At 34.6% G+C, this 12,974-nt stretch overlaps 1 protein-coding gene across 1 annotated transcript in view; it reads left to right on the top strand.

The window, feature by feature from the left end:
• The window catches only part of XPR1 (xenotropic and polytropic retrovirus receptor 1), a 125,535-nt gene that overhangs the window by 62,740 nt on the left and 49,821 nt on the right, over positions 1–12,974 (top strand). Inside the window, exon 3 of the mRNA XM_054587694.1 lies at positions 12,549–12,650. Coding sequence (XP_054443669.1) covers positions 12,549–12,650 — 102 coding nt within the window. The remainder of the gene's footprint in view (positions 1–12,548; positions 12,651–12,974) is intronic.

Genomic DNA, 12,974 nt, shown 5'->3' with positions numbered 1-12,974 from the left:
CTCCCTGAGCAACATGGTTGCTGTCGCGTGGGGGATGAGTCAGCACCAAGATCCCCCTGGCTACTCTCTCAATTCTCCCCGCAAAGCCTCATTTCCCAGTCTCTCCTCAGGTGTATCTAGCTCACTCTGCCTCCGCCTTTGCCGGAGACCAGGGTAGGTGGCTGCAAATAAAAATTTTGCGTTGGCCCTTTTGAAGGCTCTTTGCGTCTCCAGCTGCCTGTCTCTGGCAGAGAGCAATCCTGCCACTTTTCTCAGCTGGCTGTTTTCTGTGTACTTTTTGGGCTCTGGTACTGTAGGCTAGAGATCCCTGCTTTTGGTTTAGGCCCTGCTCTTCTCAGGGGGATCCTACTGGCTGTTTCAGTATCCTTGGGGTGCTTCCGCCCCTGGGCACCCTGCCCACCTTCTCGAGTCTGTACTGCGCTCCTTACCAGTTAGGTTGCGCAAAAGCTCATTCTTCTGTTTCTCAGATTATAAGGCTCCTCTCTCGCTATTTGTTCAGTTGTTTGTTCCAGGTGATTTTTCCACAATTTAGTTGTTTTTCCAGGTTGTTCCTGGGAGGAGGTCAGTGTGACTTCTACTCACCCCTCCGCCATCTTGATTCTCTCCTGAGCTTACATTTATGCAATTCTTTTGTGACTCTCAGAATAAGAACGAACGGAGGAGATTTTGTGTAATGAAATCATAATCAGGTATTTCACTCTGCAGAATTTATGCACACTACCCTTTAATAAACTTAACTAGAAAATATTAAATGTGAGTCTGAAGAGCACAGAAACTTTGCTATAAGAATCAAAGGCTTCTTATTCCACTGAATATATTCTAGCCTCTTAGACATTTCAGATTCCTTCCTTTAGTAACTAGAGCCATTTCTCAGTGTCCTTAAGACTTGAAACTATTGTTGTCTATTATGAGTCTCAGAATCTTGCCCAGATAAAATAACTTTACTTCCTTTATGTGAGTAAAAATTCTATGACTAAGGATTTAAGTAAGTTCAGGGGGAAAAAAATGCTTTTCACTGGCTAACATTAAATAAGTTCAGTCAGGTGCAGTCTGCTTGGACTAATTTGTTCTAGGCACTCTGGAGAAGGGAAGGATTGTTGTTGTGTCCTGTTCTCGTGATGAGAGACTTTAGCATTCTGAAACAGTTGGTCTTAAGTTACTTTAAGTACTTTAAAAAAAAAATAGGTATTCTGGGATCTATAACATTTTACTTTTAGTTTCAGAAGGAACTCTGTATAGTTAGTGAACTTCTGGTTCAGAATGCCAGTGTTAGGGGTGTCTTTGATTTTTTGTGTCTTTATTTTTGTCTTGGGTACTCATTTTGAACAGTGTTTGTCCTTTTCTAAAGGAGAATTCCCACCCTTGGTTCCCATGTGTCTCCCATGCTAGGAGTAGTATATTACTTTATATTTTAATACCTGCTTTCATTAATTTGATGCTTTTTTTTAATGTTAAAAAAGTAGCTTTTTAGCTCCTTTTGAAAGTGTCATTCAGGTACTAATGCATATTTAGAGTTGAACACAGAGGATGTGGAACTGCAGCCCTGTACACACAGCAGATCCTCGCATTGTGAAAAGGAGCAAATTATTGAGGTTGACAAAGCAAAGGTAGAATTAAATACCTCTTATCCTCAAATTAAGCATAATCTTTATCAATAATTATGATCTCTCCTAGCACCTATTGAGTAATAAGGACATGCTAACACCAGGCCTCTGTGAGAAATATGGGAGCCAAGGCTGTACAAAGTGTGGTGACTTTGGCATAAGACACAAGAGAGCTAAAAGATCTTTAGACAAATTGAGTTTATAATAACTAAGTCTCCTGAAGAGAACTGCATTTATACTAAGGAGTTCAGTCATTTGTTTTAAGATCTAAATTTTATAATAAAGTTACTTAAAAGGATAAGGTAATCTTACACTGTTTTAACTCCCCTAAACAGGCACTATAATGATTCACCTGGTGAAAGATAGCCTAAATATAGGTAGAAATTATTCACCCCTGGTATGTAAGTATAGAAAGGATTATCAGTTAGGTTCTTTATTGCAGGCAATTAAAACTTAATGACTAAGTAAAATGAGGATTTATTGAATGATGCTATGGTAATACATAGAACAGAAAGAACAGAATAGCTGGATCAACTGGAAAGCAGAAAACCAGGTCAACTTTGGTGCTCCAAGCAGTAGGGCCCGTGGACTGACTTTCAGAGTATGTCTATCAGATAATCTGTGGTGAAGGACAACTTTATCTGTTGGTTTTTAAATTCAGTATTTTTTCTTTTAAATAATCATTTCGGTTTTGAGCTTATGTTTGTGTTTATATGTAAATACTATTTAATTTTGATAGTTTATTATTTCATTAGCTAGCATATCTCTGCAGATGTCCTTGGGATAGGTAGCCTTTTGCTTCAGTGCTTTGCTTTTCCTGGGATTTGTGTTTGCTCTTAGGTTTTTAGCCTCTGAAAATATCTCTTACTTTCTTTCAGCTGTGCATTTAAAAGGATGGTTTTTAAATTTTATGCAGTATTTTTAGGTGTTCCGTACTGTAAGTTTCCTCAGTGGGTCTAGTCTGCTTTGTTTCCAGAACTGAAAGTCTCAGTCTCTTCACCCTCATCACAAAATAGTGTTTTAAAAGGTACATAAGAACATATTAATTCCTTGCTAATACTTTTACAAGTATTACCATCCCGTTCATCTAATCCCTGCCTCTCTATTCCACCTCAGTTTTAGATTACTTTCACTTGGTATGGTTCAGCAGTATGGAGTATTTTTCTCAAGTCAGCCATGTTCTCAACTCTGGTGTTTTGTTGCTTCTTCCTACCCCACATCCCTCAGTTTCTTCTTTATATCTCAGCTGAAAAGTCGTTTCCTCAGGAAGACTTGCTGACCACTTTAAACTCCATTAGTGCTATTGTCATGCTTCCCCAGCTTCCTGTGCTTTCCTTTTATTAACATATATTGCTCTTCTATTTACTTGTTTAGTATCTGATTTCTCTCAGAGGGCAGAGACCCGTGTTAGCCTTCTTGATCACTGTGCTTCTGTAGTCAGTAACAGAGAACAGAGTGTCTGGCACATAGTAGACATTTAAAAAATATTTGCTGTTGAATATATAACATTTATATTAAGACTTATTATTAGACCTCTCATATGCTCAGCAGCATGGGGAATGGTATATAACAATTAAATCATTCTCTCTATTGGGTTTGCATTATTTTAATTTGTTTGCCTTCAAACCCTGGACATCTTGAATTAGTCTTTTTTATCTTGAAATAATTTTAGGCTTTCAGAAAATTTGCAAGAATAGTATAGAGAGTTCATGTATATTCTTCATCCAGTTTCCCCTAATGTTCCTAGCTTACTTAACTATAGTGCCTCTATCAAAACCAGGGAATTAACATGCTGATACAGTGCTGTTGACTAAACTACAGTCCATGTTAGAATTTTATCAGATTTTCTCCTCATGTCCTTTTCAATACAGGGATCCAATTCGGGATCCAACATTGCATTTAGTTGTTTGTTTAGCCTACTTCAGGCTATGAGAGTTCCTTAGTCATGACTTTGACACTTTGATGAGTTATTTTGTACATTATCTGTTAAGTTTATTTTTGTGACTTTAAAAAAGATTAATAGATTCAGGTTATGCTCTTTTGTCAACACTACCACAGAAGTGTAATGTTCTTCACAGTGCATCATTTTAGGGGGCCCATGATGTTGATAGGTCTTGCTTTATTGGTAATGTTAGTCTTGATTACTTGCTTAAAGTGGTGTCCACCCAGTTTCTGCACTGCAAAGTTATTATTTTTCCCTTTGTACTGATAAATATCTTCCTACTCTTTAAACTTTTGCCCACTGCTTTTAGCATCTTTGCTTAGATCTTGCCTACAATACTGTAATACTGTGGCACCTAATGGTGATTTTTGTTTTTCTCTCATTACTTCTACATTTATTAATTAGACTTCTTCTGTAAGGGAGAACTGTTCTTTCTCCTACATTTATTATTCAATTATTTATCCATATCAACATAGACCTGTGGGTATTTGTTTTATTCTGTGAATTATAACACATTACTATCATTTATTTTATTGCTTTGGCCATTGGAAGCTTCTGCAGGCTGGTTCATTTTGACATGCCCCATTCTTTTGTGAGAACTTCTTTTCTGATATCACAAGATACTCCAGGCTTCTCTTGTATTTTCCCTGCTCCAGCTCTGGAATCAATCTCTTTTCCTAAGAGTCCTGACTCCTTTTATTGGAGAATGATATTTAGAAATTAAGATCTGAGTGCTAGGAGTGCTTATTGTTATTATAGTATCATTGCTCCTGCACTCTGATAACAGGGCCACTAAGAGTGAGTGTGTGTGTGTGTATTAACCTTGCATATACACATAGGTATATTTCTATGTATGTTCACATATATATGTGTATATGTGTATATTAACAACCAATAGTTCATACTAATGATATCTCAGATTCCACTGCAACACTACAAGTTGATTGTAGCCTTTCTCCTTTTCTAGCTCCCCAGGGCCATTTCCTAGTACCATTTCTCCTAGTCTGTGCCTGAAATTACCTGATATTCCTTGTCCCAAGAGATACAGATTATTAACTATTAACTATTTAAGTGTATTAACTATTTATAGTTAATAATTTAATGTGTTAATATAGTGTGTATACTCAGGGTTGGTTGTTCTGGTCCGTAATGTCTCTGAAAAGGGTTATTTAAGAGGGTGTCAGGGAACAAGGAAGGTAATGTGAATATGAATGTTGGAGCTGGAGGAAGACATGGTTTGAGGATACTTGGGGAGAAAAATGTTCAGAACAGCTTATGTTAAGTAAGAAATAAGAAAGTAAGAAAAGGATGGCTGGTTCAGGGAATTGAATATAGTTCAGGGTAGCTATAGAGGTTGAAGCAAAGTTTGTAGTTTTATACAGTTGTGGTTGGAAAAGATGCTTGATATGAGTTCAGCCTTCTTAAATTTATTAAAACTTGTTTTGTGACCTGTATGATCTGTCCTGATGAATGTTCTGTGTGTGACTGAGAAGAATATATATTCTGTCTGTTGCTGTTGGATGGGGTGTTCTGTAAATGTCTGTTAGGTCCATCATGTCTAACTTATAGTTTAAGTCCAGTATTTCCCTGTGTACAATATATTTTGTCTGGATGATCTGTGCATTGTTGAAACTGGATTATTGAAGCCCCCTACGATTATTGTATTGCTTTCTATTTCTTCCTTAGAGGTGGGGTCCAACCCCTTCTCTCCTGGGAGAAGTTGGGAGTTCCCTCTGAGTTGTCTGATGGTTTGCTGGGAATGATGTTTATAGTGAGAGTGTGTTTTCAGCCTTTCCTAACCATTTCATTGTAGGTGATGTGGCATTTTCTCACATAGCCAATGTGAAAGAGTCACTCAGCTAGTTTCTGGGTTTCTTTCAGAGGAAATAGTTCCCTGAGTAGCTCTAGACTCAGTGTGTGTGGGAGGGGGAGCCTCCTATGCCACTGTCTTGGACTGGAACCCACAATTCATGTTTTGTTTTAAGAAAGATACAGCTATAAAATATGCTTTAGTTACTCAGATGGTAAATTTGCCTATGTGTAATTAAGAGCCCAACTTTGATTTTTGGATCAGAAAGTAGTTAATTTTTTAATTGAATTGAGTATGTTCTTTTTTCCTCAAAGAAGTTGAAACTACCACCTGTCGAAATCTTCTATTTAAATATATATAAAATCACTAAGCTTTTGTAAAATTTGCATTTTAGTAGCTGGTTGTTTATGTCTTTAGTTTTGTTTTTTCATATACTTTTCCATTATTCTGTCATCTTACTGTAGGATTCTGGGACATATTTTGATTTTCAGTCAGTCATTGGGAGAGTCTCTTTATCGGTGGGTGCTTTTCTGGTCTAGCTTGAAGAATGGTCCCACAATATATAAAGGAGTAGGGAGGCATACAAAACCCTGGCTTTGAGGGAATTTAAGCTAAGAAATTTTTTTTTTAGTTGATGTGTTGCAATGAAACTAGAATAAAATTTGGGAATATTGTGGAAAATTCTCAACAAAGAGGTAGTTTCTGGATCTTTAAGAATTAATATAAAGTGGAACATACTTTGGTTTATATCTGACTAGAATATTGATGTTATGTTTATTATAAATTCATTCTGTCTTTAGTTACATGCCTGACACTTGAGAGAGAAATGGTTACATTAGCTGTAGTTGTTCGAAAGCTTTATTCCTAAGATTAATAACCAGAGTCCTTATAATACTTATGGTTCATTCTTATACTCATCTTGAAGGAAGGGAGGTAGGGAGGGCGGGCTAAAAATTCAGTTCATTTTGGGTAATCATCAAACATTTTGTATTTGTTTAGTTGATGGTAACTCTAGTCTTAATAATATATATAATGTGTTGCTCTGCAGAAGTGAGAAAGAACTATGACTAGTAATAATTTAGCTAAAGGTAGGTTTAACAAGACAAAGTGGCTTTAAATAATGGATGGTACTTTCCAGTTATATGACATAATTAAATTAAGCTAGTAGAATTAGCATATAGAAGACCTTCAATAAAGGTCATTTAATTTGAAAATATAGTTGTCTGTATACAAATTAGTATTTTGTCATGTTGGCTAAATGAAGAACAGTGCTGAAAAAAAGTCCCTTTTAATGGTTCTTTCAGGGAATTCAGTTCCAGATTTTTCATATATACTAATTCCTGAAGTTGATTTGCCTGAGTAATTGCCAGCAGTCAAGGAATCCCCTTTCAAATGGCCTTTCCCTGATTTTATAAAATAAAATCTTGTCTCTTACTAAGTCTGAATTTTGTTCTGAAGCATACATCTTGGGCCCTCCATCAAAGGAATATAGACAGTCCCCAACTTATGGATCGACTTTACGATAGTGCAAAGTGATACTCACTTAGTGGAAGCCATACTTTGAATTTTGATCTTTCCCCAAGCAAGCAATACGTGGTACGGTGCTCTCTTGTGATGCCGGCAGTGGCAGTGAGAGAGAGGACTTTGCCTAACTGTAAGCTGCTGGATGTGTTCTGAGCATGTTTAAGGCAGGCTAGGCTAAGCTATGATGTTTGATAGGTTAGGTGTATTAAATGTATTAAGAGTATTTTCAACTTAGATATTTTCAACTTATAAAGGTTTATTGGGACCTAACCCCATCATAAGCCAAGGAGCATCTGTTGAGAAAGTAAGTGATTAACAGGGTAACATCCTTTGCAGTCAAATTATTGTATTTTCGTTTGTTTTCAATGAAATTGAAGGAAGACCTAATTGTTAATTTACATATTATTAAAACTAAGTTTTAACAATAGATCCCTACACAATTTTTGGAAAACACTTGGAGAAGTGACATTGCTACAACAAACTTTCATTCTGATCTGCTTTTTCATTTATGCGAACAAGTTTTCTTAGCACTTACATCTGTAAGATGAAAAATGGGAATAGCAGTGCTTGTTAATGGTCTCAGTCTACAATATTCATGATATTCTAGCAAATTATGTAATATTTATCATTTGAGCAATAATATAATATTTATTTTAGTAATAATGTAATATTAGTGGATGTATGAAGTAATTGGGAGAAAAACTATCCATTTAAATACATTTATTTTCAAATTCCCAATAAAATTTTACTTGTTATGTGTAATACTTATCAAAGTTTGTTACATATTTATGTTGTGCTGATGTAGTGTGTTCTGATAATTGTAATGATAGTTCAATGTAAAAGAAACTTTAATATTTAGAGCTTTATATTTAGGAAAGTTTGTGTATTTAAATTTTAATTTATATACATTTAATGGCTAGAAAGGGTAATAGGATCATCAATTAAAATCTTTCAAACCTAAAAATATGTTAGAGTAAATTCTGTAATGTTAGTGGAATGGAAATACAAGTTGAAGTAGAAAATGAAATAATAAAATTTACTTTTTGTACTTGAGAGTGAATGATGGTGGTTATCAAATTACTATGACATTTAAATTCCTGTTAGCTATACTTAAAACAATGTCACTTGATTTTATGTTTATTGATTTTAGAGAGAGAGGGGAAGAGAGAAAGAGACAGAAACATTGATGTGAGAGAGAAACATCAATTGGTTGCCTTCCATACACTCCCTGACCAGGAGTTGAACCAGTGACCTTTGTTACTTGGCGTACTGGGACAGCACTCCAACCAACCGAGCCAGCCTTTCAGGGCAATGTCACTTTAGTTTAAGGTGCAGATAATTACAATGCACCAGAAATTACAATATTTACAACTGTTCAAATCTTTTGTCATAACTTGAAAATATGAAAGATAGTCCTGGGGAAAAAAAATAGGATTTCAAATTATTTATTCCTAATTTGTAAATCACACTTTTCAAAAAGAACCATTTTTTATTTTTGGTAAAACCATAAATAATGCTAAATACTCTTTCTGTATTTGATGACACCTAGTCACATGTTAACTTCTATCAGCTCTCTCTTATGAATAGTTTTTGAGAAGCTAAGAAGTCATGGAAACCATATGTGAAACAATAAAAATGGAAAGAGGTGGCGATGATATTGAAGTTTGCCTCTCAAACTAGTTCCACAGAGTGATGTTCGGGGAAATTTTAATAGAGAGTCTTTATCTCCTCGAAGGACCTAACTCTAAATAAAGTTACACTGGGGATTAGAGATTGAACATATAAATGTGGGGGGGGGGTACACAATTCAGTCCATACACATGTAACACATAGTAGTCACTTTGATATTATTTATTTTATATTAAAAATACAGTGAGTCTCTGTAAAACTTACATTCTTACTGGATGGGGAAAAAACCTCATGTTATTTAGGTTCTCTACACCTGTACTTTCTCACCTATAAAACTAGGGAATTGGGTTGGTTTGTTTCTCTGAACACTGAAATTCTCTGTTCATTCAGTTTAGAATGACTTCTAATATTATTCAGTAGGTAGGATATAGGAGGTCTCTTGTAATAGAAATTGATGTTGTGTTAATCAGCATTCTACCAACTTCTCATAACTGAGGTAAAATACCTAATTATTCCATATACCTCTAAATTCCGATATGGATACTTTTTTCAACTGGCTATGCTAGTTAGGTTTTATTATATATAACTTAAAGATTTTGGTATGCCATGTTTCTCTTTTTGTTTCAGTAAATAATACCCTTTATTTATACAATATAATTTATCCTTCATGAGCAAATTTCATTGTAATGGATTCAAACAATACAATAACATGTAGAGCAAAATACAAGAATCTTTTTCATACCCACTCTATCAAAGGAGATGACCGCAATTGACAGTTTGGAATGCATCATTGCAATCTTATTTCTGTTAATGAACATAAGAGTATTCATATATGCATTTTTTAATAAATTAGATCATGCTGTATATATTCCGTTATTTAAAATTTTTTCCTCAACAGTGTCTTTTGGGATTTTCATACATACTAGGATGTATGTGTAGTATTTTTTTAAGTGGTTACATAGTGTTATACAGTATTACTGTAATTTATTTAACTATTTTCCTCTTGTTGGACATCACTTTGTTTTCTTTACCACTGTTAAAAATAATGGTGTGTGAACATCCTTACATGTACATCCATTTGTGCAGAGGCTCCTTTAGAACAATCCCACGTGAGACTGAACACACTGAACATTTTGATTGCTAATGATTGTCTTCTCAAAGGCTTCACAAATTTACATTTCCACCAACAAGAGTGAGAGTTCATTTACCTTAACCAGTGCCAAAATAATATCAGTATTTTAAAATTGCTTTCAATATGATGGTTGAAAAATTGTATTTCATTAAAGTTGAATTTATCTGATATCTGGGATGTTGAGCATCCTTTCATTTGCTCATTGGCCATTTGTATCTCTGAATTAATTGCTCCAATTTACCCATTTGTCTTAAGAAATATATTTTTCTTACTGATTTGTAAGAATTTTTAAAAATCTATTTTGCATGTGAATCCTTTATTTTAAATGTTGCAGAAAATGTTTTTCCTGTCTGTTCTTCCCTTTTTACTTAGCTTATGGTATCTTGTGGAATGGGGATATTGCATTTTGTGAGAATGCCAGTCATTCCCTTTATGATCTCTGTTTTGTGTGGTGTTTAGGAAGACTTTCCCCATGTTGAGTTATTTAATTTTTTTCTGGTATTTTATAATATTGTTTCTTTACCTCGATTTGGAGTTTATTAAATGTATGGTCAATGGACCCAACTATTTGTTATTTAGTACATTCTTTTCTTCCTGATTTGAGGCAATCTTTATCTTAATCTAAATCTCTGTATATATACAGATTTATTTCTGGACACTCTCTTCTGTTCTTTTAAATGTGTATTTATAATTTCTTTACCAATAGTGTACTTCTAATTACAGTTAGTTACTATGTCTTTTGAAATCTGAGAAGACAAGAACATTTTCATTGATTTAATTTATTTTGTATAGCTATTCTTGCTGTTTTTAATCTGTAGTTTTTTTCCCCTTTTTTCCTCTGTTTGCTATTACTTCTCAGAGTTATAGAAACCTTACTCAGCTTTCTTCTGATGTGTGGCTATTAAGTTATATGTGAACTAGAAAACTAGATATTAGACTGTGGTATTTTAGGCAAAACAGTCTTTATTTTGAGAAAATGAAGACTTCACATGAGATTGATTTATGGGTAGAATGTTCATATTTTAGTACATAACACTTATTTCATATGTTTTAGTTTCTTAGAGGCTTAGATGTTTTCATTTCTAGGTTCTTAGTAATGTTTTAAATAGTTGAAGTTGCTGAATGTGTAATCTGTATAAATATTAATATTGTTAAAGAAGCTATACTTAATTTACTTTGCTGAACAACTTTCATGTTTCTGTCAGTGAACAAATAGATTAGGTTAATGAAAGTTGTCTGTTAACAGGGAAACAAAGTAAATATGACCAAGCCCATTTAGGGTTTTCTTTCCTAACAACGTAATAGAGAATAGAAGAAAAAAAGAAAAAAATAGTAGGTAATTAAGTAGAAGGTATTGTTTTAAATCAGCTATAGCTGGATGCTGTTACAGTAACAGCATCATTATCATGGAGCACCTTTAACTCAAGGTCAGCTTTTTGAAAAGGCTTGACCTGCTTTGTGCTTTGGGGGGCAGGGAAAATCCCAGCAGCCTTGGTTGGGCAGCTATAGCCTTTATTGTACCTAAATTGCTGAATGTACTTGAGTAACTTAAAGTGGCATCCTATCTTTACTGCAAAATCAATAGAATCCTGTATTATCTGTTCAGTTCTAACATAAGAAATAGAGAAATAGATGTCTATAAATAAAAATTAACATTTTACATAGTACTAATTTGTTTACATTTTTATCATCTGAATTAAGAGAATAGAGTCCACTTGCTTTTTAGATCTTCATTTTAAGCTTTTGTGTTTTGTTTTGTTTTTAAATCTCTCTGGTACTATGAATTAGCGTGTGTGCGCACGCGCACTGTGTATTACTCAAGGAAATATTATTTCTCATTCCTGGATAGGTGAATTATTTAAGGGTTTCTGAGATTGCCTTAAGATTTGGGGGATTTGGGGGACATAAAAGCACATATACTTTTTCTAGACATTTCAAGCATAGAATGCCCCAGACACCTAGAAATAGAATGGTTCTGCATTGTGATTAGTACCTGGACTCTAGTCAGACCTCACTTGGGCAAGAAACATATCCTTTTACGTTTGGGGCTTCCTGAAGCTGCATATATTTGTACTTATGGGAGTCAGTAAATTAATGTGCTGTCTCAGAACTCACACAATGAATCTAGGCTGCAGAGACTTACACTGATTGGTACATACAGTCTTTTAAAAATATCTATATATATGGCTTCTCCTGAAAATTTGGAAGATCTGATAACCTGGGCCCCATGTTAGTACATGGCAGCAATTACTAGATGGACATGTGCTCTTCAATTTACCAGAATCTCTGCCACTCCTTACCCTAAAGGTGGCTGTTGCCATTTATCACCACGTTTACATGATCACCCACTTACTCAATTCATTTATGTTTCTACCTGGCATCTGAAGGTTTGTGATACCTAATTTATAACAGTCTTCATCTTTTTTTTCTGTACCTTGTGCAGTTGAAATACAAATGAGTAGATAGCAATTTAATATTGTTAGAACAGTCAACTCATTTCCAGAAACATATTCATGCCTTCATTTTCTCTTGCATCTTCTTTTTTCCTGAAATATTTTATCTGTTCTGCAGCAGAATCCTACTCATTTCAACTGCCAACACCTTGAATCTCCCCTTAATCACCTCTGTCCACGGTAGTGTGTTCTTCTAAAGTCTTAGGACACTTACTTTCTCTGCCACTATAAATTTATTATAGCAGAGGTTTAGAGTCTTGTTCAACTAAAAAAATCATTGTGTTCTATGAAGAAGCCTTTGATTAGTCTTTTCTTAATATGGTTCACAGTTCACTTTTTTCAAAGAAATCCATATATTCTTGTCATTTTGAAGACTAAGAAGAGTAACTTTAAATTTTGTTTTCCTAAATGGCTTTCAGACATTAAATTTAAATATTATTTTTCTTGCTTTCAGTTACAGATGAGGACACAGTAAAGAGGTATTTTGCCAAGTTTGAAGAAAAATTTTTTCAAACCTGTGAAAAAGAACTTGCCAAAATCAACACATTTTATTCAGGTGAGTGGTTTTTTTGGTACAGCATACCAGAGACAATTTCTGCTGCTAAAGGAGGAGAAACTCTAACCTTTGTCATTGTTTAAACATCTGGTCATCGTTTTAAAACTGGGGCTTCTTGTCCTTGTTCTGCGGTACCTAAGGGGTATTTTCTTTAGCTGAACAGTGTTTAAGACGTATATGGGAGTTGCCTGTGTATTCTTGCAATTGCAAGGATTTGGGACCTCATTGTCAAGCGGTACCTTGATAGAGCTTCACTGTAGCCCAGTCCAAAACTTTAAGAGTCAGAAACTTATTTCTCTCAGAGCTGAATTACACAGTTTCAGC

The sequence above is a fragment of the Pteronotus mesoamericanus genome, unplaced genomic scaffold, assembly GCF_021234165.1.
Source record: "Pteronotus mesoamericanus isolate MK-2021 breed Mesoamerican mustached bat unplaced genomic scaffold, CSHL_Meso_final scaffold_1186, whole genome shotgun sequence".
Classification (NCBI taxonomy): domain Eukaryota; kingdom Metazoa; phylum Chordata; class Mammalia; order Chiroptera; family Mormoopidae; genus Pteronotus; species Pteronotus mesoamericanus.
Note: the sequence above shows the minus strand (reverse complement) of the source record. Positions and strands in the feature narration are given on the sequence as shown.